Raw genomic sequence first — 27,310 nt, forward strand, 5'->3', positions numbered from 1 at the left:
CAATTTCACTTTATAGAGCATGACTGTTTATATTTAAGAGGTTAAAAACGGATTGCCATAAGACAGACTCTTAGGAAACACTTTAAAAGTATTATTTTCAAATCCCTTTATTGAACGTCTTCAAAGCATTTACTTCCATTCATCACCCTTCTGTTTCTCAACACCATCATCGGCGTCACTGCAGATGATTGCCAAGTAAACACTGCGCTATTTCAAGCAGCTCTGTTATTTTATTTGATTCCACTGTTGCTCATGGTTTGGGCTTTGCACACTCCCTTGCCGGCGACTTCAAAGGCAGCTCCCTTGTAGGTTGCAACACACTGGTCGTCTGTGCGTAGATCTGGCTGGACCTGCTCCCACACCTTCTTCTTGGGGTTCAGCTCTTTGTCTGGCTCACCTGTGATCAAGAAGTCAGTTTGATGCGTTAGAAACTCCTCAGTTCTCTGCTCCTCCATCACACATGCACGATTTATGGATTCAGGGCTGATGTTTTATGAAGTTTTTGTGATCTGTCTTGTCCTTGCATAACCTCCTGAAGCTCTGTTTTAATATACTCAAGCAAAATTTTGACAGATTTAACTTTCCTTCATGGGTTTTTCATCGAATACACGATATGGTCTGTTATAAACTGAAGCCAATACAAATTGTGATCAAATGACGATGATTCATAACGCTGATTCCGATTTTATTTCTCCCACATGAATTGTGAATATTTCAACTTTCTATCATGTTCTGTTAAGAGCTTTTTAAAACTGCCATTTGTTCTTTGCCATAATTCAAAACATCTAAAGCCAACTTCTCAGAATCAAAATATGCATCCACGGAAAACAATTAAGTGAGGTTCTCATTTCCTACGCCTTTTTTTTTGATGCTGCGCGGCATTTGTGAAATAATCATAGCCGTCACTAGCTGGCTTCTGTCTGGTGTCAACTTTTTCCTCTTTACAACAACCATCTCAGGGTATGAGGACACAAATGTGTTTCATTTCCCAATGCTGCCATTTCAGCCGCTTTTACGACCCAAGAGTGGCAACAATCAGTTTTGATCAGAAGCGTGAAAGAGGTTTTGATGAGCAACTTGAGCACATTCTTAAGTTCAAGCAGAAGTACTGGGCCCCATTAGTTGGGGAAATGTGGGCAATTACAACCATGTACTCACACCAGAAGTGGAGTGGCTGTAATTGAATCTGCACTATGGCACTTTGGTGGGAGAAAAGAGGGAAAGTTGGAAAAAAAAGTCACCTCTTCACCTCTTATTTTCCATTATATGTACTTCAGAAAGCAGCAGTATCAGACAGACAAGAAGTGAGGCCTACGACAAAAAAAACAACCAGTCCCGTCTTTGCGCTATCCTCCATGCCTTCTGTTCTCTGGTGAACCATGTTTTTAGAGGATGGTTTAAATATGTCTCTTTTTAATGAAGGATCCATAAAGATGATTCTGGCTGAAGACATCCCTTATGAATCAAACAGCTTTTGGAGTGGCTGGGACATGTGTACTGCAGAGACAAAAAGCCTTGGCTGATGCAGCTGGGCTGGGCTGTGGGTTCTTGGCCCACAGATCCAACTTCATCATATCCTCCTCTTCACTTTTTGTTCAATGGGAATTCCCAATTTGGTTTTCAAAAGAATATGAGAATGACAAGACTGATAATCCTCTAACCACCAATATCCAGGTTTGCTAACTAAGTCTAAGGGTGCGTTAAGGTTCCGAACTGCACGCTAATTCTCTTTACTTTTAGTAGGTGCTAGGGCTGCTCTTAGATAGTCTGTATTGTTACATATTACTTCTTCATAACACTGCGCTCTGAACTTTGACCCTACTTCTCTCATACATGTTACCATGGAGATCAAAGAAAACATGGAGCTCATCAGAAACGAAAATCAACCCTGAAAGCTCCTCTGTTGTTACTTTGCAATGTATGTGGTTTAACCCTTAGTTATAACTGCATACATTATGAATTCAAACATTTTAAATCACTAAAATTGGTCTAGATATGCATTTCTCTATCACTGTTGTTATTTTTTTCTTTGAATCTAATCTTTATGATTATTTTGTTCAATTAAACAATTAATATATAATAAAATTTTATTAGCCTACTATTTGAGGCTTCAGCCACTGTAATGTGTTGTCATCCATCACTGCAGCTTCTGACAGCTGTCAATCAGCTGTCAATCGGCTGTCATCTGTTTGCCTCTGGTGTTTTTCATGCATACTATATAGTATGGCAGTATGGGTATTGTAATGCACAGCAAGAAAAAGAAAGACATAAATCACAACCACACTGGCTTGCTGGTGGCAGTCTTTGATTTTAGGCCGCATTCATTAGAGGTTGTGTTTGAAATACTTCAAGGGAGAGACCTTGAACCTTATATGGTCTAGTTGATGTGCAAATTAATAGATAACAGAGTTCACGTTTTTTTTCCCCAAAACTCAATTACATTAGTCGAGCTTAGCAAGACAGTTAGCACACTTATCTTTACAACTGACTATTTAAAAAAAAAAAGTTGGTTACATTCCTAGAAATGAGCGTTGATTAGTCTGTCAAATCAGCAGTCACAGGCCATTTAGCCACCACCAAACAGAACTGAGGAGTCCTCTAATGAGAGCTCTCAGTGGGGTCTGAGAACGCATCATAATTGGTGTTGTTTCTGGCAGTGAGAAGGTTGAATGCCACCCTTCATTACCTTAAGTCAGAGGCGTCTGTGGACACTATGCTGGGAAATTCTTTCAGTGGGCTTTATTCCATGACAATCAATTAGTCAGTCAGTGTCTGTATGGTTGGATATGATTATAATACTTAAGCTTTTTGCTGGTGATTAATTCATTTCTGAGAATACAGTGATTTGGTGATGGTACCTGGGAAGCCCTGGAAAGTAAGTCTGTCCCCTGGTACTGCTCCACTTGGGGGATCGAGGATTTCAACTTTGTCTGGTGAGCTGGCGCACATGACCATTGCCTGGGACACGACTCCTCTCATCTTGGCTGGCTTCAGGTTACACAGCAGGACTGCCATGCGGTTTTGCATCTGTACAGGGGACACAAGATTAAAAACATTTTTACAGCCCATTTGCCCTCGACAATAGAGGAGAACTTGAATCACTGCCTTGCGGTTGTATGCCTCCACCAACCAGTCAAGTTGCAGTTTACATCCATGCCCAGACTCATATGAAGCCATGACAGTAGACAATGCTTCAAAGATGGATGTTGCTGCCAAAGCTACTAATTACGTATGTAATGTGTAATTTATATTTAATCCTTTTGGATAAAAAAATCACTTCATCCTTTTATCCTATTAGACATTTGTTTGGAATTTTGTTGTAATTAGTAAATGATTGCCTATAGTGATAGTGAAAATAACAATTAGTTGCAGCAAACCAACAAATTTGAATCAGTTCATCCTTGACCGCATGTGAACATTTGTGCCAAATTTGAGGGAATTCTCTCATGGTGATCTTGTGAGACTTTCCAAAAAAATAGGACAGACAGACAACTCGAAAACATGATTCCTCCTGTCACGCCTGTCACTGGCGCAGAGGCATAGAAACAAATTATATCAAATTTACTTAAGTAAAAAAACACCTTCAACTGATGTGGTCTAATTTCACAATACAATATAAACGATAAATGACTATTCTAATTTCTTCATTTAAAATGAGACTGTCCAAGGTTTATGGTTTGTTTGCCCCATTTCATAAACCCAAAGGGAGCAAACAGGAAAACTTTAGAATTGAGTCTAGAGACTTCTGCGGCTTGCCAAAATTTAAAAGAAGACCAGAGGCAATTTCTGCCAAAAGTTGCAAGACAGAGAAAATCCAGCATTCTGTGAGATGATGTATACCAGATCTTGGAAAATCATCGTACCTTTTTTTTTTAATGGACCATCCTTTTAGAAATTGCGACATAAATCTAAAATCACTCATGTTGCTTTGACAGATTTTGGTAGTTTTCAGTATTTACTTACTGAATGTTTGACATGTCATGTGCACTGTGGACACTAAATTATTTTATGATTACACTGTCTCAGACTCATGTTGGACTTGTATAACAACCCATTATTTATCCTAGTATAACAAACACTCAAGAGTGCTGCCATACAACCCACAATGCATTTCCTCAGATATTTCATCACTCCTGCTTGCTTAAAAGAAACAGATAATGGCTCATACAAATACGACATTTAACAAGAGAATAAAGTAAGAACTGTGGGCAATGGACTGATGACATTAGCTTGGCGTTTTAACTGCGGCCAGTCAGAAAGCATGTAAGACTGTGCCACAAAATACCCTTTCCACCAGAGTGTGGACCAGTTAAAAATGCTGATGTCTAATATTTGTCTGTGTGCAACGGAAAAACTGTTCCAATTCGAAGTGTTGTTCCTCAGATACAATGGCTTTTTCTTGACAAAGTCGGACAGGCTTTGATATGCATGATCACAAGCATATGGTTCCTTTTAAATAATAAACACTCTCTATGTACAGTACAATGCAGAAGTGTAATGCACAAAGGCCCCCTGGTCTAGAAATATTAAGAGACAAAGTAAAACAAAATACTGATGACCACAAAAATAACTAGTGCACAAATGAGTTTGCCCCAGAAGCAAATCTTAACATGAAAGCAAAATAAACACCAATTTTTGACAGAGATCCTGTATCACCAACCACCAAGAGTTTCTGAATAGAACCATCAGGACAGAGTTTACATAAGAACTCACTTTAAACAGACTAATAAATCCTTATTATGGCCCTAATGAGCCTTTAATGTATACATACAGCACTGCCTGTGTGTAATAAAAATACGTCTCAAATAGAGTCTCAGCAGGGATTCATAAAGCTAATACGAAAATCTAATTTGTACTGAAGTCTGCATTTTCCTCACTTATAAGCAGACAGTGTTGTTAGCTGGCATTGACAGACCTTTTTATTTGCCACCTAATAAGCAAGTAAATCACTGAATGTGTGTAAATCCTTGTATATAATCTGGATTCTTGTGAGGTGGCCAAATCATCATATGACAAAGTTCTCTGACCAAACTTCTGTTCTGGATAGGGCAAAAATAAATGTGTGTTTTGAGTTTTCCACACCACATAAGTATGTGTTATTAACGACTCAGCTAAATCCGAATGATTAAATCGCCAAGCATATAAAAATAAGTTTCAAAATCATGAAAAAAGAACCAGTATTCTCTGCTCTGAGACACTGCAGGTTTGTCCACTAAGGGAGCTAATCTGAACAAAAAGCCGCTACAAAGCAAAAGACTCTTGTTAGCAGTTACCCCAGTAGCACACAGTCTATGGGAGCACTGCACACACACACAAGCTAAAGACTGAGTGCTGCCCCACGGAGACAGAATTCAGCAGCTAACAGCGCCTAATGTTAGCACATAACACACCCACAGCAGTGAGGAGTAACTGCCTGTGGGTCGGTAGCTGATTACAGCTGAAATATTGAAAATTACATTAGTGAAGGCTATTCTAATTGTGTTTAAATAATTGTTGCATTTTATAGAGTTGTTTACTTACGTATTTATTAGACTGAAAGAGCTAAGAGAGTTTATGGAACGTAGCGAACTTGCCACTCACACACACACAGGGCAGTGAAAACGACATTTCAGTTTTCATATACTAGGAGAGGATCTATACTAAGGATGGCTCCAGTGTGTAATCCAACTATGATTTCAGGCCCACCCCAAAAATCCTGCAGACATAAATTGTGAAAAAGCATGTCACAGTTCCCAGGCTTTTCACATTTTCAGCAAGTCTTTTCTAACATGTAAACTGTGTTTAGAAAGAAATCACTGATTTCGCTTAACCACAACTTTTATCACATAATATGCCAGAAATTTCTTAATCCCGCTCTGCAAATTGCACTCCGTTGCCAGACTAAAGGGCCTTTTTTGTTTCAGCTAACTATATATAATAATATAGCAAATAAGGTGCAGAAGAGTTGGACTGTACCTGGTCCAGAGGTATGTGCTTGACCAGCCCACTGACCACTGTCCTTGGAGAAGCCTCTCCCACATCGACCTGCTCCACGTACAGACTGTCGGCATCTGGGTGCTTTTCAGCTGTGATTATACGTCCAACACGCAAGTCCAGACGAGACACGTCCACCTTGGCATCCTCTTGGCTGGGGGCCGCCTGCTTCTTCTCTGCTTTCTCCCCTCCTGACATAAAAGGCAAACACTGTTACTACACACTTCACATTGAATTTTAGTAGTTTTGGCAATTCATTTGTGCTCTTTCAATGCAAGTTTGGTATAACAATGTGGAGGTTTGGCCGGGTGCACTTTAAGAACAGAAAGTCAGACAGTAGCAATCCATCATGTGTTAAGGGAAGGTTTGCTGAAGAGAGGCATATGTGAGAGTTTTCATGCTATTATTTCTAAATGTGCATGATATTTTTCGGAAATGTCTATCTAAAAGTACTGAGATAATTTCAGCCAACTGGTATTGTTCCAGGGGAAATTATAAAAATGAAAATCATAGTTGAAACAATACTTGGCATCTGTCTGGAATCTGATTTAATTTCCTCCCATAAATGAAAACAAAGCTCACCCATGACAGGCCTCAGGGTTTCATGCAGGGGCATTTCAAGTGATCCATGGGTAAATAAAAATTAGAGAAGAGACTATTACTTTTTCACCTATTCCCAGAAATGTTGGGCGCATGCCTTTACCAAATGACAATACCAACACCCACTTTTGGCTGAATGCTTCATGATCCAATGACCTAGCAGAATAGCAGATGCTTTCCCCGGAGAGACAGAGTACCTTTCAATCGCCTGCTTTGCTTACAAATTCATTCCAGTGGGTTGCACTGTTTAAATGATCATGCAGTCTTTAATCATTCATCTGAGCCCACACCAGCTCTGGTGAATATGAATACCCCTGCCTTTGATACTGAACATTTCTCCTTTGTGTAATCAATGCTCTGCTCTCATGACAGTGTGCCATGCAACATTATCAGGGACAACGCTAATGTCACACATGAGTTTGTGGACTAATAAGTGATGACGGTTTGGATGAGGTGAGAACGCAGTTACATTAATGCCTGAAGTAATAGAGCATTTAACATATACAACACCTTGTAAAGGGGAGTAAGTAACTCTCATTAACATCTCCCTAACATCTGGATGTAAGAAATGCCAGACACAGCAATGACTTTGGCAATGTCCTAAAGGGAACCTATTGTGTTTATTTTCAAGTTTGTAGTCATATTTTGGGTTTCCATTTGAACATATTTACATGATTTAATGTAAAAAAAAAAGCAAAAAACTTTATTTCCTCATGCTGTCTGTGGTGGACCACCTGTATTCACCCACCTTTTGTTATAAGGCCTGTCTCTTTAAGCCCCCCTTCTGAAAAAGCAGATCTGCTCAGATTGATCAGCGTTTCTGGGTCTTCCCTATCTTAATATTTTTTTCATACCTTCCTAAAAATATACTGGGGTATGTGGTATATGACCATATTTGTGTGTGGTGCTGCCTAACAAAAGAGTTAGATATGGAAGTATGCCATTTCCCCTGCGGTATCTCTCTGCCATCACTAGATAGTTGTTTACTGTCCTTTAATGTTATCCCCACCACTTGCAGTGGTGTCTGTTGCACTAGTAGAGACTGACCTCTTGTAATGTGCACTATTGCAGTACATATAATACATTCTGAATGCTGCCTCTCAGAATGAATTTAATAGAAAAAGGAGCATCTGTATTTTTGACAATATTGGAAATCATACCATCTGGATTTCTAACTGCCCTGGTATACCGTTAATACCGTAATACTGCCCAAGCCTAGAGTAGACTATGTAATGTTCGGTAGCAGTAGCATGCCCCAGAGCAGATGACAATATAAAGAAATTCGTCTCAAACGGAGGTCAACTTGTCTTGAAAGTAATAAAAAAAATGTTAGAAACATATTCAGAAATGTGTGAAGACTGAGGTTTTACTCACGGGGATTACTTATATATATATATAAGGAAATGGTAAAAGCATGAAAGGTCCCTTTAAAAGTTTGTTTCTTTCTCTTTCTAAACCATAACCTCAGAAACACATCCACTGCTAATCATTCTCCATCCCTGACAGCTGTTCTAATTATTCCAGACAGCTTTTTGCTGAAAAAGATGCTGAAAATTGATTGAAAGTCTGTGGCAAGGATTTTCTCGTTTTGTAAGTTTAGCACCATTATATTTGACACATAGTGATACCCAAGTTTTATGATGGGGTCATAGAATGGCGTACATCCACAAAACATTAAATCATTCTCAAATGGGATTCAATTACTGGTGACATTAGACAAGCACGCCTCTTTACAAATGTAACGTATAAATCATAATACACCACAACAAATGAAGCCTCACTAAACGTCTCCCTACTGAGGCACAGAGATCTTGGATCCATTAAGAGGCCGATATTGCTGCCTTACATCCATTATCACCTGATATTAAATATTCAAGTGGAAAAATGTGTTTGGAGAAGATCAATTGACTTCTGGAGACCAGAGTGCTGGATCTGTCCAACTGTTGATAGAAAGACAGGATCTTAAGCAAGACCTTAAGTTTCAAAAAACAATAATACTGTTGATGAAGGCCGAAAATATCCTGCAGTTGTGACAGGTCACTTTTATAGCTTTAATAAGGTTCTTACCACTAACAAACTGAAAATTCAATACATGTCACAAATGTTGCTATATCACATAAGGGGTTTCATTTTATTTTACTGTGATGTGAAAAGTTCAAAGGATTTCTTATTAAATTCTTGCAATATGCCATACTTTTTCTCATACAGCTGTTACCTTTTTTCTCTGGCTTCTTCTTTTTCCCCTCATCTTTGGGAGGAGGGCTCTGGACAGCAGCAGGGGAGGCAGAGGGTGCTGGTCCAGAGGGTTTTGGAGCAGAGGGCTTAGAGATGCACTCGACACCATTGTCAGCCAATGGCATGGCCACATCAAGCACTAGAGAAAGGAACACAGGCAAAAGGTCAATAAAAATTAATTATTAAATAGTTTCTATTGTAATACACCCCCTCCAGTCAGTAAAAATCTGTGGAAAGTATTTAACCTTGTTCGCATGTTCATACGGTGTTTTCTATACCCTACAAAACATATCATGAGTAAAACAAGTCCTTAATGTCATGGATGAGCATTTATTCTTTGGACACAAAGTGTACCAATGTCTCAAAAACACAGATTCAAACCTGAGGTTCATGTTATCTATTACTGTCTTAAGGCAAAGGTTCATGTGCTTGATGTGTGCTTGAGCAGAGCTAAAGGTGAGCAAATGTGCTCAAGCTGCAGATGAGCACCTAAGTGGGCGTGGCTGGTTCGCATCTTCATAGATCCTTGAATGCTGAAGGCAGAAAAGGTGTAGAGTTACATCTAAGCTATTTTAAGGCATGGAGGAATGTTTTTCATGGAAAAAAAATATGTTTTTGAGCAGAAATGACTTTTTAGGGGTTTAATCAATGCCTGAAGAGGAACATTGAGTATCTCACGTTGTTTTCAAAATGTCGTGTGGAAGTCTAGAAAGACATGAGCACAGCAGCACTGTCGTGAAAGAGATCATTTACATTACAATTCCACAAAGTACACAACTTTGCAGTTACCCCTTTTCACGCACAGAGGTTGCATCAACATTGTACAATGAAATGACACAGAGGGAGCTTTATTTACACACCCAGAGGGAGGACTGCTCTCCTGATGCAAACAGTTTAGATGGGAAAATGACACAGTGTCCAAGTTGATGGAAACAAGGAAATGGAGCCATAAAGTACGGAACAATGTCCTACAATAACTCTCCAGAAAAAAATAACCCCTTATTTGAGGCGCCTGATGTTTGAATTCCTCCAAAATCTAGTGCCTGTGTCTGACTAACATTGGTCTGCAGGCACACCACTGTGGCCATAATGCTTTTAATTACCTTAATTCTATGTTAGGACCCGAGCTCAGGACCTTTCCCATTCACCATGGAATTACGGTCAACAACCTGTTAAACTCTTGACAGTCCCTTTATGTTAACTCTTAAGGTTTTTGACATTTTGAACCAGCATTTTAAACACCATTTACCAATATCACATTCTGTGCTGTACCTACAGTGTGGGTATGTGGTTGTACTGAATTCTCAAATGAAATGGTTGTATGTATTTTATTTTATGTACATTTCATGCATGTATTGGAAACAGTGGGATTTTGGCTATAATTTAAATTAAAACTGCACTAATAAACGTTCGTAGAATTTGACCTGACTTTATCATTGGGCGGTGGAGGGGATGGTGCAGCATGTCACCTTGGCAGAATGCCTGCCAAGCTGCAGACCTCTGTTCAAGACAAAAATCAAAACAAAAAAAAGGTCATGATTTAGTGATTCATTGATGTGTTTCCAGTTGTTTTTTTGGCCCCAACGGTGCATGTTTTTAGGGACGAGTCACTGTTTTTCCAGCAGGAATAGTGCCACAAAAAGCAATTGTTTTTTTTTTTTTTATCACAAAATTGCTGCATTTCCTGCTGGGTTTGTGCCCCCCACACCAGGTAATTTAAACCAAAACATGATCTTTTCCTAACCATAACCAAGTGGTTTTTGTGTCTAAATCTAACCACATGTTAACATGTTTGCTACGTAATAAAGTGCAAATGTAATGCATCAGTGGTTTGCAGAAGTGTACAATGCCAACATTTTTCTAGTCATTGGGTAGAACCCACTGAGAATTATCACTCATCAGTACCAGTCAAGTTTTCTGACCATGGCCTAATGACTTGCTAGTGAATACAATTAAAAATTTAGCTGCTAAGGAGCCAGATATTTCAATTGGGAGTTGTTGAAGACCAAAATTAAAGAGCTTAATGTGAATATTGAACATAAATTTGTCACATCACCAGAAACACAAATCAAAATCTTTGTTGCTCCATGTATGCCAGATGTGTAAAGATATTATGGCAACCAAAGTAGACCCAAAAAATGATTGCATCTATAAGCTCTGTGGTTTTGAGCCATACTTGTCTTAACTCCTTTTCATCTTTAAAATGGCATTGAAGCAAATCTGACACTGAACTTCAATTGCCTGCAGAACTGTTGTTTTTCTCAAGGCACTTTTGTATTTGGGTTCAATAGTTTGTTTTCCTCCCCTCAAAAACAAATCAGCAAAGCCGACTAAAATTCCTTTCAAAAGGTTCATATTTATCCATGTTTTGATTAAGCTATTTTATGCCACCTTAAAGCCATTGAAAAGAAACCCTCAAAAATAAACATCACAATTAGATACAATATGTGGAAAAAAGGTCTCGGGTGTATTGGAACGCATTCCTTCTACGTTCCAACACTAACATATTGAGTCTTTTTGAATAAGGTTAAATTGCTTATTTCTTCCAGTCCCCCTTTTATTCCTGGAGCGTCTTTCTGGAAAACATTAAATGTGTGTTAATGATCTGAGCAGTTTGCCCTTGAATGTCAACGTATGTCAGACGCACAATAGCTGACAGACATGTTGTCCCCATCACTCTAATGGGGAATCTTGAACCACTATGGCTGCTTATAATAAAATCAAAAAAAAAAAAAAGAAAGAAAAGATTTGGTTATAATGGGCTGAGGCGAGAACGCACAAGATGTTATCATTGATAGCACAAACCAAACAATGCAATAATGAGCAACAACTGACATCAAATGTTCCTAAGCCGGGCACGAACAACCACTTCTGTAACTAGATAGAAAAGATATCAACATCAAGGTCTTTTTCAAGAAAAACAAACATTTGATCTGCTATGGAAGTCTTTGCTGGGAACCAAACGCAGCATACCTCCCCTCTTCTTCTCTTTTTCCAGCAGCTGTTTTTTTAGTTCCTCAATGTCGTTCTTGAGTTTGGCATTCTCCACCATCAGCTTCTTCTCTTCTCTGACACTGGCCTGGATGACTGCAAGGAGGCAAATTCCTGTTAGCTCTCAGCACTGGAATGAAATTTCACTATCCCACAGGACATATTAAGAACTGCTGAACTCGTACAAATATACAGTAATATGGAGTTAAGTATGGTGACTATTAAAATCCATACTGTGCCTCCTTAGGAGTTAAAAAAGCCATGAAATTGACCATTAATCTTGTTTTTGGAATTAATAACAGTCCCAAGGAGTCTTAAATTATGGTAAATCACTCTCTACTTTTACTCCTTTGGAATAATTCACATTTCTTACAATGTACAGGTAATGCATTTAAAGTACATAGAAAAGTAAAGCTTTATGATTCACATGACTTCAACAAAAATATTAACTTCTGCTCACTCATTAAGGCTGATAAAATAAAACATGATATATACCTAATAAAAACACCTACATATATAGAACAGTTTTTTTAATTTTAATTTTAATTTTTATAAACAGTCAATTACTCCTCTTGCAGTGGGCAACTGCTGTGACTGCTGTTTTTACATCCTGAAACCTGAACAGATCGCAAAGGACCTTTAGCTGGCATGTTTCGTCTTCAGCTATTCACAAATTAAGTAATTCTGGGTAAATGGAAAAGTGAATGTCATGCCTTAAGTGTATGGGATACATTTGTGTATGAGTCTAGCTCGAAGATACCATGGGAAATTATCATAAGAATGACAATTCTTGAACATTTTACCACACAATCCTTGTGCCTTTTGAACAAGTGAAACAACTACAAGAGGAATATTGTTATCAATGTAAAAAAGTTTGAATTGCGTTTAATGCTTACTACAGTCATTCTGATGTTCTCTACTGCTAAACAAGAAAAGAAGTCGTTGTTAAAGTCTTGTTATAATGATCTTTTATTAAAGACGTTTAAATGAATGTCAATTATCCCTGTCTAATCAAAAAAATGCTGTCAAATATTGTATCGAAGTTATAAATTCCAATATTGACAAAATTAGTGTACTATTAACCTAAATGCACTTTTTGTGAAACTGTGTCATAATCAACCGGCCAGTTCCAGATGACAAAATGTTCGACACAAAAGCTTTTGAGTGTCTGGCTTGTGTGTGCACATGTCTCTTACTGGCTTTCTCCTTTAGCAGCTGGACTTGTTGCTTCAAGTATTCGATGAGCTGGTCAGCCTCAGCTGCTCGCTGCTCCAGCCTCAACAAAGGATTGTGTCCCGACATCTTGTATAAGGAGCGAGCTAAAAACCTAACAGACAAAAAAAGGACATTCAGCAATTTTAACACACATCAAATGCTTGATATTAGGGATGTGCAATATACTGAACTGATTATATTCCAATATGATGAAATATAATCTGTGGGGGCCAATTCTGCAGTATATTTCTGGGTTTTATGGATGGGAGTATCTTTCCTTATGTTTTAAATAGAAGCAATGGTTCATGCATTGAAGCTCATAAGCAAAATGAATTCTAAAGTTACCCTTGTCCATGTTATTTCAAGTTTACTCATGTGACGGTCGCAATGCAAAAAGAGATGGTATTTTAAAGTACTATGCTGAACATCTACAAGGATACATGTTTGGAGTTACAAGGTTTGCATTCCAGTACAACGCAACCACAAACTACAGCCTCCAGGATGACCACAGAGTAAACTCAACTCCTGTCAGTCTCAACAAAAAGGAAACATTGCAATTTCGACAAAGGTTGTATGTGTTGCAGGTCTGCACTATGGGACTGCATTACATTGTACAGGGATTCCCTATTTTGTAAAACATGTCATAATGTAATGTTGTGGCTGTGCTTCAACTGGTTCATTAGTAAACGCTCTATAATCCTAAAGCAAAATCTAGACACTGCGCATGCCATATTGCAATATGTCCGACAATTCTGATGTGTTTTCCATGTGCAGTCTCAGTGAGTTTAAACTTTGGTGTGCTAATAGGATTTTCATGACTTATATATTTTGGCTGATAGCCCAAAGTGACAAAATCTGACCCCCGTCAATATGACATGCCGAGGGATAACCAGAAGAACGTGTAATTCTTTTCATGAAAATGGGACAATAAATCAGCAAGTCTTGACTCCAAACTCATTAAATTTAAATGTTTGCTGCAGTTTTTCGGTGTATGAAAACCTCGACATGTTCCAAATCAACTTGAACAAGCCAATTTCTTGGATGAATTCCTATCTGTCTTTCATAATAGCACTTGCTAAGAAGTGGCAAGTAAAAGGTGACATTCAGATAGTTTATCCTTTAAACCACACTTAACACCAGCATCGTTTGCATTCAGTTTAGGAGATTAGGATCAAAAGGAATCAGTCACCCCTGAGCCACTCAACCAAAACACAACTGGACACCAGTTTGGTTTCGGGGTAATGCTCCTTTATCACGTTGAGCTCGGCAAATTACTTCTTGAGGAAAGAGGAAAAGAAGGATTTTTACAAGGCTGAGGCATGGAGAAGAAAACTTCTTACACATATTACAGGGAGGCGCTGGAAAACAACAGCTGGCCTGAGATGAAAACAAAATGTTGGGGGATGAGGAAATTAGAAACACAAAAGAGCTGGAGTTGATAAAATCAAGGATCAAAGCATTGTTTTTTGAGAAACTAAATTGATTTAAACAGGACCAGTGGTGGAGTAATGACAAGAGCCACAAAAAAGCTGATCTCATTTGGATAACCCCTGAAAATGGGTCCGGGGGCTGAGGTATGGTCTACAGCATAAAGACAATAAGGGGTCATTTCAGCTTCGGATTTCAAATGGAAATAGCCAAATGTGTTAAATGTTAGTGATGTAGACTTTCAGCAGCCTTCAGGATGCCTAATTTACCTTTCTTCACTTTCTGGAAATAAAAGTATCTTTGATTCATCTCCTGCTTTGCAACTTTATAAATTTAGCAAGTTAAGAGTGGACAGCTGGTGCTCAACTGGAGAAGGCATCTGCCTTATCAATCTCCTAAAAATAGGCATGACGGGTTTGCTTGGTCATAAAGTTCTTAATAGTCCACGCTAACCTTTTGTCAACATCCATTTTCAAATTAAACTATCAAAGATCAAACTGCATGGCTGTACAAAGATGACACAGGTGGTTTGAATCAAATTTATTACATTTAACCACCGACTTTTTCTGGTATGGCGGTGATGTGAGAGCAGACCCACCAGGATACAAGTGTTTCCTCTTTTCATGCTCCATTCCCACAGTAAAAATATACTGTTGGAGGATACTTCCCCACCTGTCTGCAAACCAGACCATTATAAATGAAAAGAGAGAGCAGTATGCCAGCACCACCTGAAGGCATTAGAGGGACCTACACATTTAACTGTGTAGGTCCCTCTAATGCCTGATGTGTAGTCTTCAGCACTGGGTGTAGTCACTGCTTTTCAGGGTACATATGTGCTCTTCTGTCTCCTGCTTGCCATTTGATTGTTTATTCGAAATGTGCATGAAAAAATAGATGTACAAGTAATTAGGAGGAGGGAAAAACAACAACAAAAAACACACTAATAACTGAGATAATTCAGTGTCTAAGAATATCTGGGCAGAAATTGGCAACTATTTTATAACTATATTGACATCATATTTAATAGAATTGATTAATAAATGACCTTAATTCCACAACTGCCAAAAATATAAAACAAAAATACAGTCTACGTCTGCCTAATGAACAGCTGACAGTATGGCAAAGCAGAAATAGTGACATTATCTCATGTTTAGGTCTACATCTATGTCTTGTCGTCATTATCTGCTGACATGTCAGTTCTTTGAAACAGCACTTATGAAATATTTTGAGAGTATTATCATTTCGCAACCTCAGTACGCACTAAGGTTGCAGCAGTATACCGATTTTGGTGGTTATCATACCGTGTACATTTGCCTATCTACAGTATTGAAAAACACTGCAACCAGATGGAGAATCTCACTTTTATTTGAGTTATTTTCAGTAGGGAGACTTTTTACACATACTTTCCTTTTTTTTTTAAAAAAAGGTCTGAAATTTCAGTAATAGTATTAAAGCCTTTGTTTTAACCCCCAAGAAACCCCAAGAAAAATGTTTTTTTTTCCCTTTAAGTGTCATTGTTACTGCTAACAGCAACGACAACAACAATTAATGTGCAATACTGTAGCCACAATATTTTCTGAGACATAATCATACTGTAAAAATGTCATACCATTGCATAGTGCCCATTGTGATATTTTGTGTTTCCAGGTCCTCAGTTTGTTTAGAGGGGTAGTAATTTCTCGTGTACTGGATTTCGAAGAGTGCTGAAAGGACTGAATTAGATCAAGGACGGGAAATATATTGATTATTTAAAATAATAATAATAATTCAGGTACTTGTACACATTCCAGACTTGCAGCTTTCAGTATTACTGAACATTTATATAGTAACTTCTATTATTATCTGCTACAAAAATGTGAAGATTTCCTTTATTTGTTCAGTTTGATACCACCATATTAATTTCTGGGGGGTTGGAATGCTTTACAACACAAAATACACAGGTATTATTGGCAATATTGCGACACACTCGGGGGATTAATCGATAATGAAAAAGACTGTGTGCTGCAACACAGTTAATCATTTACCTAGAATGCTAAAAATTAAAAGACAAACTAAAGCATTAAATTATTTACAAATCGCAGCGATCAAATAACACTCTTCTTATTTCAAAATTACGATCTACTGTGCTTTGTTCACGACGGATTGCTCAACAATGTACATTGAACATTAGTTACACAGAAAAATCAACCATCAGCTATTAGCCGGTTGAGCTCACAGAACAGGTTACGTTAGCTTCAACTGGGAAAAGAAAGATCAACTTGGCTTTAAGGCTAACGTTAACTCGTATGCAGCTAGGAATGGTAATCCAAATAGCCGGACGGTTGGTTACACGTTATCGATGACATAGTTATAGCACTAAAATTAAAACACAAAGGGTTTCGAAACTTACATAGACTCTGAGCAGCAGCCCCAACACGTTTCGGGGAGAGGAGGGGGCCGGACAGCTGCTAGACCTGCTAACGTTACATCAGCTAACTGGCAGTTAGGATGCTTTTGTGCTATAATGGATCGTCCAGAAGGATGGGGGCGGGATAATATATGCGTCTTTACACACAGTGTAGTCAGTGACTAAATTAATGTCAAATAATTATATTGTTGTAGAATATACAATATGAAATGTATCATTATGCCATGAGTAACTCCTCATGCATACATGTTCATTCAACTCCTATAACATTTCTCTTTCGGCTTCAACTGAACAAATTACTGAAGTGGTTAAACAAATATATATGTTTTGAAACGTTGACGCTGTAACTGCAGTTGAGCTGATTAAAAAAGGGGTCTGGATATTCTGGCTGAATTTTTAAACATTTGATTGGTGCGAGTGCAGTCAGTGTAGTAACTGTATGAATCGGTGTAGTCAGATAAAGCGTGAACATTTGGTGACGTGCAGCGGAGTTCCCGCCCCCTCCTTCCAGACGATCCATTCTATCATCAGCCAACCGGACAGGCAGCTAGCAGCTAGCCGCAGAGAGACCGAATCAGGCCCCCGCAGATGAGTTAGATCTCTACATCATCAAGACAGGAAGCACCCCTCTAAACTTTGCAAGCCACATGTTCTATAGATCGGACACTGTCGCAAGCTGTAAGCAGGCAACAGATATTGCCTGTGTGTAATTACTATATTGAGGAACAAATTCTTCAAAATAAAACCGAAAAGAAATGTTAAAATACAACTCTGTCGAGGGTTTGAAAAAAAATTGTTTAATTTTGGTCTTATAATTTTGTTAATTTTGTTTGTTATTTGTTATCATTTTCGAAAACATCTTTCGCGCACTGCTTTGTCGCACAAAAAATGTCGTAATTGGTCACGTTCACTAATGTTCCCATCCCACCGCAGAGGCAGGAAAGAAATTCACCTAAAAAATCGAATATTGTAATATTATATATAATATTGTCAATAATTTCATTTCATTCTGTCGACATGGCCGGGCAGCCTTTCCATTAAGCGTGAGTAGACACATTTTTCTGATGCTATGCACGTAACATTGTCCGTTTCCTTCCCTATTTTCAGAACTTTACGTCTGCTACATACACAGTGGGTTTAACTGCAGCATCACTGTTTACATGCTGTCTTTTGTTTCTAAAGTTAATGCACAACGGAATGGTGTTAATGTATTGCGCTCACAATGACAGTGTTGACATATCACTTGCCCCATTGATGGTGTTTTCCTCAGCCAGCGTTAATATAAACACTTATAAGCTTTAATTATGCTAAGCAGATAACATTTAGCTCAAGCTTTTAACGCTTTGTCTATAGTCTAACTTAGTGGTATAAATTAACTGTCAACATACCATACCTCGCTGATGATAGGAATGTCCCTAACATACTTATTTTCATACATCATATTAAGGCTTTTTTTCCTTCATCTGTGCTTAAAGCCAGTGGCAAGATGAGGCCCCTCAAAGACGCCCAGCTGGGGGCCTTCACATTCTTTGCCTCAGCTCTCCCTCATGATGTGTGTGGGAGCAACGGCCTCCCTCTTACCCCCAACTCTATCAAAATCCTGGGACGTTTCCAGATCCTCAAAACCATCACTCACCCCAGACTCTGCCAATATGTGGACATATCCAGAGGGAAACACGGTATGACTTCCTGTCTTGCCCTTTGAAATGGGTCTGGTATTGTGTGTTCTCGCCTCCCATTTGATCACATTTCATTTGGTTTAACTTTCAGTTAGGGACACATTTTCTTTGGAAGCAATTAAGATAAAACCTGGTTATTTATTAACTCTCTAAACTAAGTGATGTTGTTCTGTGTGGAGTGCAAGTTTGCTTTGATTTATATGCACGCTTTGTATTTAAAAGTGGTTAATTCAACAGAATTGTGAGGGACTGCATTTCATTTTTGTCCAACACAGCAACATCACACAATTCAATCTGTGAAGTTTCCATTTCAGTCAGTGAGGGTCAACAGTCTCCATCGCTACACCAGCAGTAGGGATTTTTTTCCACCTAAAACTATCGCACAGGGACACAATTTATTCCTCCTCAGGTCTAAACAAATGTTTAGGTTCCTGAATTTCCCTAAAAGTTCTTGGTCTCTTGGAAAAAATCCTCTGATGGGGATGCCCTAATACAGTGGTTAGTGCCTAGGGGTCCTAAGAAAAATGGGGAATAACTTATTTTCACTTTGCCTATGACTTAATGTGTATTAAGCCTTCAAAAACTAGGCTAATTGGCTTGGGTTCCATCAAAAACATGGGCAGAAGATAATGAGCAACTTAAGAAGAAATGGCCCAGAAATAAGAAAGAATTAGTTAAAAGTACAAGAAAATTACCTGAAAACCCCCAATCAAATATACTAACATTTTTTAAAAATAATTCTGTAGAATAATTTTAAATATTTAATTGTGATAATTTTAAATATAGTTCTCTTGACATTTTACCCTAGCTTACTTAAAAAAATAATCTAAATCTAAAAAGATTCTTGCAATTTGCGGAACATTTCTTGCCAAGCTGCTCATTGCCTTTTTCTCGATGTTTCTAAAAGAAATCAAACCAATTTGCTGAGGTTTCAAAGGGTTACTGAAGTGGTACTTGACATGAAAAAGGGCTGAGACGCACCAACCTAATATGGTGCAATTCATTCCTCTGTGCCAAACTTTCAAAAAGCTATTGCATAGGTATAAAAAACTTAAGTATATTGTTTATTTTAATTTTGATAAGTAAATGCATCAAAGCTAAGAGAGCACGAAACTTTACATATTCTCAGTTAATAGATTTAGATTAGAATCAGATGTGTGTTTTCACCTTTATTGCACAGGTGTGTCATTAATACATGATCACTCATCATTAATATCAGTAAATGTTTACTTACTCAGTTGCACTTTTTTTTCCTCCTCTTCTTGATCTACAGAACGGCTGATTGTTGTTGCTGAACACTTTGAAAGCAGTTTGAGTGATTTCCAAAAACAGGGGAAAGCAGTCAGGTGAGATTATTATTAAAAATCCTCATTAACTATTCAGAATTATTAGAAGTAAATTTGTTGAACCCATGTTATTTTCTTTCTTTACTTTCACTGGTACGCAGTTTTTGTAAAGCGTTGTATTGTTTATGATGGAAAATAGAATGCATTAACCTTGCCATCTACTGGCAGGTGGTAGGTTTGCATAAAAGTGTATTCAAATTTGTAAACCTTAAAAAGTAGGTAAATTCTTTACGATATTTCTCACTGATTTAGCCACCACCTGGCCTGACACACTGTGTTTCTGTCTGTATTAGCCCAGAGAAGGTGCTGCAGATAGCCTATGAGGTCCTCGAAGGTCTAGAGTTTATGAACAAACATGGTATGGTGCACAGAGCCCTCAGTGCACACAATGTGCTCATTGACTGCAAGGTAAAATTTGTGCTGTTTTATGTATGTCTTTTACTTACCGGTAGTCTATCTAATTAAAAGACTTGCCTATATGTAATACTGTCACTCTTTTCTTTGTAGGGGAATGTCAAGCTGGCAAAGTTCGGCCTTTATCACATGACTGATCATGGGGCAGATGTAGATTTTCCCATTGGGTATGTCTTTTTCTCCTCATTCATCACACAGAGAGGCCCATTAGTGCTTCTCTGGAACTCTTCAACTGGTGGGACCGAGCTCTGTGAGCTGTCTGTTCAGGGTCAAAGGTTCCCTTGAATCTGTTTGCTGTTAGTCAAATCATAAAAAACGGCAATTGACCATAACATTGATGCAGAATGGACCATGGTTTTTCATAGAAACCAGCTTTTGGGGCATCAAAACAGCTTCCTGGTTTGGGAACTGTAACAGATCGCTGGACTTTTATCCTAATCCAAAGGCCTTTGTGTTCTACCAAGTATCTCTGTGTAATATCCTTTCGTAGATTGAAAAGAGGAATGGTGGCACATGCCCATGACTTACAATAAAACATCTGGATGGAAAAATGTAATAAATGTAACTGTCAAACAGCTATGCACTGTCCTCAGGAACAGCTGAATATATATCACTAAATGACATAAATCTGAGCAATATTATAGTGATGCGCTCAGTCTCTGGTTCCCCACTGGTTAACACTGTGAGCACTGTCAGCACTGTTACTGTTGTTTAGTGCAGTTTATGGCGTTAGCTGCTTGCTGCCACCTCAGCCACCTCTTTGTAGAGGACTGTGTCCAGACAACTCATACGCTCTGAATTTTGCGCAGAGCCCCTTTAAAATTCAAACAAATCTCGCTAATGAATGTAAAAACTATGATGGAACATTTCTGCACTGAGCTGATGATACAGTTATTTATTATAGTTATTGATTATGTAGAGAATACTGTATATTTTAAAGGCTAACAAAGTAACGTGCTTATCTGCTCTGTGAACATGACTTCAGGTACCCATCATACCTTGCTCCGGAGGTGATCGCTCAGGGCTCCTTTCATCCCAGTGATTCTTCCCATGATGAAGCCCCCCTGCCTTCAGGGCCCAAGACTGACGTCTGGTCACTTGGCGTTTTGCTCTTTGAATTATGTGCTGTAAGAATCCTTCATAAACCTCTTTACACAAGAATAAGACATTCATACAAGAAACTTTTAATACGCTTTGGTTTTTGCCAGAACTTGTGGATCATTTTCACCATTAATTCTAATGCTGTGTATTGATTGCAGGGCAGACGACTGCTGCAGAATATTGAAATAAGTGAGAGACTGAAATTCATTCTCACCTTGGGTAAGTGAAAAGGACGTAATTAATCTAAGTTCCGAGCAATATGCTTTTAAGCTCAATTAGGCTTACGCTGTGATATTGTTTGTCATTCTCAGGTCTCATGGACGACATTGTGACTGTCCTTGCTGAGGAACACGGCTGCCTGGATGCCATTAAGGTAAAGTAAAAATCATTGACTGCCTCAGCCTTATACAATGTCTGTAAAATGTCTTTTGTTATATACAAAGACTTCCTTTTTTTAGGGAAAAAGCTATCACTGGGAAATTAGGTGACATTAGTGGCATCACAATATTATATTCATTACTCTTAATAAAGCACGAGGGCTTAGTATCATTTTTAGTATCATCAAGTTTTTGGTATGTGCATGTATGATTCAGTACAGGAGTTGAAGTATTGATAGCAAAAAAATACTTAGATAAAAAAATCTTAGTTTGGAAAAAATCTTTTATATTTTCACCCAACAACAATACCAAATTCCTCAGTGTATTAGGATTGAATTAAGAACATAAGATAAACATAAAATATTGTTTTAGTTTTCCTGATTTGATCAAAAATGTTTGATCAAAAAATAAGTCACAAACATAAGAATATGAATGCATTTTATGCCAACTTAACTGGAGTTAATAATACATTAAAGTTTCCAATACTTATTGCTATGGTCCATGCTTCAAGGAGTTGATGGATAGATTTGTGTGTTTATAAGCTAGAGGGTCCCCAGAAATTATTATAAATACTAATTTAATATTGTCCTGTAAGTCAGAATTACACGTATAAAGGCCCAGTGTGTAGGATTTAGGGGTATGTATTGGCAGAAACTGAATGTAATATGATAATTATGTTTTTAGTAGTGTAAAATCACCTGAAAATGCAAATCGTTGTGTTTTTTTACCTTAGAATGAGCTGTATATATCTTCATAGGGAGCCGATCCTCGTCTACAAAGCTTGCCATGGTGCACTGCCATGTTTCTACAGCAGCCCAGAATGGACCAACCAAAAACTAGCTCTGGATAGGGCCACTGGCTTTTTTGCATCCGCCGCTGTAGTTAGCAACCCCTCTGCGTTGGGCAGTGTCAGAAAAACAGATTTTTTTACGTTAAACTGCTTTATTCAATGTTTTTACTATTTGCAATCACCGGGTCAGTTTCTTTTGAAGAGGTAGCGATCTCTGCTGATAATTCGGCTCCCGGTAAAAACCTCAATAAACAATAAACACGGAAGGGAATCTAACTGGAAGACGTTTCAGCTGGTTACAATCTGCAATCTTCATGCCAGATATTACAAAATCCCCCTTAATCTTAAACACTCCTTCTTTAAAACAGTTGTATGTGTTTGAGTGTATTCAATCAGACATCTAGTCGCACTAGTAGTTTTTTGAGTACTTTCCACTCTTTCTTGAGCTAATAAAGTCAATTTTTTACAGGAGCTGCCTGGTAATGTTCTCCAGTTATTAAGGAAATGCTTGACATTTCATCCATCCAAAAGGTAAATAGAGTTTCTGATGGATTTATCTTGTTGTAGGATATCAGCCGTGAAGTTTCCAAAACACGTTGGGCATGTGGGTTATGAAATATTTGCTGCATGTACATCAGAGACAAGTGAAACTGTGCCAAAATGAACTGATGCAAGTTATTGTTACTGTGACGAAAAACTTTCATGACTTTGTATAACTAAATGTTTCATGTAATATATTGAATACTGACCTTAATATAATATATAATTGAATATTAATATAATGTCACTTATTACAAAATTACAATTTAAAGGCACACTCCGTGGATATTTTGCAGCCATGACCATTACGTCTTTGTATGTGTCCTACAGGCCGACTCCTGCAGAGCTCCTGGGAGACTCTGTGTTTACTGGCGTTTCCTGCCTCTATACGCCCTTCCAGAAACCCGTTAGTCTGTTCTCTTCTTCCCTGCGCTGTGCACATCTGGAGCTCCCAGAGGACATCAGCGACCTTTGCAAAGGTCTGCCCTGACTACACACAACTGTACATGGAGCCTTACACTCTCACTGACACTACATACACACCAATCACCTGTCAACCCTTCATCAGCTTCACTAAAGACTCAAAAAATACAATTTCTCAAAGCTGAATTGATTATATTGAAGGTTTAATTAAGCATACCAGCATTGATATTATTAATAGTAGCAGTAGATTTAAGTATATAGTGTTATAAGAGTCAAAAGATCTACTTAATTTTATCTGATATTAAGCAAGTTTTACATTTGATATCTCAAATAACCTTTAAACTAATCATCGTATTTCTGTTCTTATATGCTGATCATTTTTTTTTTTATTGGTGTACATTTGCTGTCTAGAAATTGTCCATATATATAAATTCCTCTCCTGGCACTGATTAAACGACTCATCCCATCTCTTTAACTCACTAAAATGGGTCAGATGTAACTCATCTACACCTTTGCTTCATTTACTATGAGCTGAACAATGAATATGCAAATTAGCCATGCTGTGCAGCCGTTTGCCTACAGCTTGAGGACCTGCTCACTTCACCTTTGACTTTGCTCATTAAATACACAAACCTTTGCTTGTGAACAGTAATAGATAACAAGTCCTCAGCTTATCTACATTATAAAACACCTAGTTATGTACTAATGTAAGATAAACCTCGTTCCTGACTGTCAGCTCTAACAAATTGAAGTGAAAATTAAACTTAACTTAACTGTTTCGCTGCTGTAGTGTTATGGGAAGTTAATGGGATAGTTTCTTAGGTTTTGACATGACAAACCCTGACTGTCTGACTCTATGTTTTTGTGACTGTCATTGATACTCTGCAGGTCCAAGGGGGAAATGCACAGCTATGCTTATTTGGCTCATATGTCTTGTAGCACATTAAAAACATCATATAAACATGTTAACAAGGTTAAAAGTTTGATTTTCATCTTTTAGTTGTTACAATCTAAATTCTGTGAAACACACTATGTAAAGCTCACCTGAAAGTAAAGAGGACTAAATAAAAAAAAGTGACCATCTTAGACACATGGGAAACTTCTTTTTAGATAGAGATACATTTTTTTTGGTTCAACAATATTCTTGCCCCTCTGTTTCAAATACGGTCCTGCAATTAACTTGAAAAATTTTCCCACTGACTCCACAAAGACAAGAGCTCCACAGTGAACCACATGTTGACAGCATAAGATAGAATGCTTCCTCTGGGCTCTTTAATTTTGGCAGAGATTTTATTAGATTTATTGTGTTTGTTTTAGCTGTTGTCGACCAGATTAAATCACATGTGACATTTGTATTTGAGTTTTGTCCCAAAGTTTTGTCCATAGTAGTGTGAGCAAACATGTCTCCATGTCAGGAGAGGAGTTGATATTTAACTTGTTAATAAAGTAATCATTCGACTGTGTGTGCAGCAGCAGCAGCGCCTGTTTTGATTGTGAGGTGTTTACTGTTTTGTGTGTGTTTGTGTGTGTGTGTGTGATTTTGTGTGTGTGTGTAATTAGATGATGATGAGGACTACCTGTCGGAGCGGGCCATAGATGAGGTGTACCATCTGTGGTGTCTGGCAGGGGGAGACTTGGAGAAGGAGCTTACCAACAAGGAGATTATACAGTCCAAACCACCAATCTGCACACTGCCCAAGTATATTACACACATGCACTGATGAAGGCATTTGCCAGCCTAGGTGATATTCAGATTCTGAGACAAATCTCTCTCTCACTCTCTATCTCTCTCTCGCTATCTCTATCTCTTTTTCTCTGTATTTTATTAAAAGTTTTGTCCTGGAAGACGGGGAGTCCTTTGGCCAGGGAAGGGATCGGAGTTTCTTGCTTGACGACACAACAGTAACGCTGTCTCTATGCCAACTCAGAAATGTAAGACAACAAACCTGTCAGCAGAGTTGTGCTGTAATGTCTAAATGAATGCATTGTGCTTAGGGTAAGGGTTTGCTTTTTTTAAAATATGTTTCCAGTTTAAAACTAACATATACATATACATCTACAATTATCAGGAAAACTACTCTGATGCAATATTCGCTTGACATAATCTGCACGACATTCAGTACAACCACTAATTTTACACAAACCTTACTGCAGTTAGGCATTTCGGTGTAATTGTTAAGTTTATCAGCACTGCACTGTTATTGTTATGCATTAAGTGTTTTATGTAATTTGATATATGGAATATTCCCAAAATGAGTTACATGGGAACCACTGTTTTAACCTAAAGATCAAATTCATACTGTACTTGGTCCCAAGGCTATTTGGTTTATACTGTTATGTTAATACTGAGTCTGGAATGCTGGTTTTTAAATACTATGCAGCACATAAGTGGAACAATCTTCAGAAACTTTACAATTAGACCGGCTAATCCCTTCAGTCAATTTAAATCCTTAGAGCAGTGTGAATGCATGTGTTTTCTGTGAACTGATTATCTTAATGTCCTTGTCCTGTTTCTTGAGTAATTTGTTTATGGATACTTACACTTTGTGTGCCTCTATTGTTTTATATGTACTACAATCAGGGTGCCCTTGTAAAGGACAGCTTGCTCTCAATGCCCCCCTTGTTACATAGAGGTTTTTATAGTAATTATAATAAACAAAGAGAAGAAAACAATATTGCACTCATTAAACTTCACATTATTTGTAATGATATATGCTCATTCATCACAATAGCTGTCAGCTGTTTCATAAACAATGCATCACTTCAGATTTTTGTTTTGTCAAATGTGCTCTTGCTTTTGACTGCTGTTGATCCGTGTTTGTGACAAACCCACTTGGGTAACAGTGGGTGTTTAATTTATGCTTTAAGTGGTTTTAATGTGCACCTTTTAACAGAGATGAACCTTAACTGTGAGTACATATTGTCTTTTTTGAAGCCTCTCACTTTCTTTTTCAGAGGCTGAAAGATGTAGCAGGAGAAGCCTATTACCCTCTACTTGAAGACGAGTAAGCAATCCCCATCCCGAACCTTTGCCCTATCCTCCCCTGTCACTATTTTTCACATAACCACATCATTTATTTTGGCTCTGGTAATGCCATATTCCCTTTACTTCTCCCTCCTTCAGACAGTCAAGTTTGCCCCAATCCAACAGCAGCAATGAGCTGTCGGCCACCGTCACGCTCCCACTCATCATCCGCGAGAGAGACACCGAGTACCAACTCATCCGCATCATCCTCTTTGACAGGCTGCTCAAGGTCTGGGCTCTTTACAAATTCATATATACACACATGCACGCACTTTATAAGAACAGTGTCCAGGATTTAGGGGAATCTATTTGCAGAAATGGAATATTTTATTCAGAATGATGTATTCATCTAAAAATCACCTAAAACTAAAAATCGTTGTGTTTTTGTTACCTTAAAATGAGCCCTCTAATCTACATAGGGAGCCGGTCCTCTTCCACAGAGCCCGCCATATTTAACCGCCGTGTTTCTACAGTAGCCTCAAAAGGAAAGGAAATAAAAGGAAACAAAGGCTCTAAACACTGGCTCTAAAGAGGGCTGTTTAGTTTTTTTATATATATTTTTTTTTAAAAGGGAACCATAGGTTTTCCTACATGCTTGTAAAGGTAGGGCTTAGGAAAGTGGTATTCATTTGGTTGCAATTTGCAACTTTAGATGCCACTAAATCCTACTTACTGCACATTTAAGTTGCTCATACAATAGCAGGTTAATTCAAAAAAAGGATTTCACGACTTTTGTGGCTGCTTAACCTGCACAAATAAGACAAAT

General features: G+C 38.1%; 2 protein-coding genes across 4 annotated transcripts in view; one reads left to right on the top strand and one right to left on the bottom strand.

Annotated features, from left to right (window-relative positions):
• Positions 1-91: 91 nt before the first annotated feature.
• On the bottom strand, positions 92-16,898 carry aimp1a (aminoacyl tRNA synthetase complex interacting multifunctional protein 1a). 2 transcript variants are annotated; one of them, XM_042485604.1, is made up of 7 exons: positions 16,832-16,898; positions 12,996-13,126; positions 11,782-11,895; positions 8,789-8,947; positions 5,956-6,161; positions 2,859-3,027; positions 92-397 (listed from the first exon to the last, which is right to left on the bottom strand). In XM_042485604.1, coding segments are annotated over exons 1-7 (948 nt in total). In that variant the 5' UTR covers positions 16,834-16,898; the 3' UTR covers positions 92-230. The 2 variants fall into 2 exon arrangements, with proteins under 2 accessions (XP_042341538.1, XP_042341537.1); XM_042485603.1 differs by having other exon boundaries at positions 5,956-6,164.
• An 843-nt stretch (positions 16,899-17,741) lies between these two features.
• The window catches only part of tbck (TBC1 domain containing kinase), a 60,773-nt gene continuing 51,204 nt past the window's right edge, over positions 17,742-27,310 (top strand). For both annotated transcript variants that reach the window (XM_042485272.1, XM_042485274.1), the window contains exons 1-14: positions 17,742-17,892; positions 18,325-18,528; positions 19,802-19,874; positions 20,168-20,282; positions 20,382-20,455; positions 21,274-21,415; positions 21,548-21,608; positions 21,701-21,762; positions 23,026-23,087; positions 23,427-23,575; positions 25,080-25,218; positions 25,352-25,451; positions 26,475-26,524; positions 26,644-26,773. In XM_042485272.1, coding sequence (XP_042341206.1) covers positions 18,336-18,528; positions 19,802-19,874; positions 20,168-20,282; positions 20,382-20,455; positions 21,274-21,415; positions 21,548-21,608; positions 21,701-21,762; positions 23,026-23,087; positions 23,427-23,575; positions 25,080-25,218; positions 25,352-25,451; positions 26,475-26,524; positions 26,644-26,773 — 1,350 coding nt within the window. In that variant the 5' untranslated portion in view covers positions 17,742-17,892; positions 18,325-18,335. The remainder of the gene's footprint in view (positions 17,893-18,324; positions 18,529-19,801; positions 19,875-20,167; positions 20,283-20,381; positions 20,456-21,273; positions 21,416-21,547; positions 21,609-21,700; positions 21,763-23,025; positions 23,088-23,426; positions 23,576-25,079; positions 25,219-25,351; positions 25,452-26,474; positions 26,525-26,643; positions 26,774-27,310) is intronic.

This window comes from Plectropomus leopardus, chromosome 4, assembly GCF_008729295.1.
Source record: "Plectropomus leopardus isolate mb chromosome 4, YSFRI_Pleo_2.0, whole genome shotgun sequence".
Lineage (NCBI taxonomy): Eukaryota > Metazoa > Chordata > Actinopteri > Perciformes > Serranidae > Plectropomus > Plectropomus leopardus.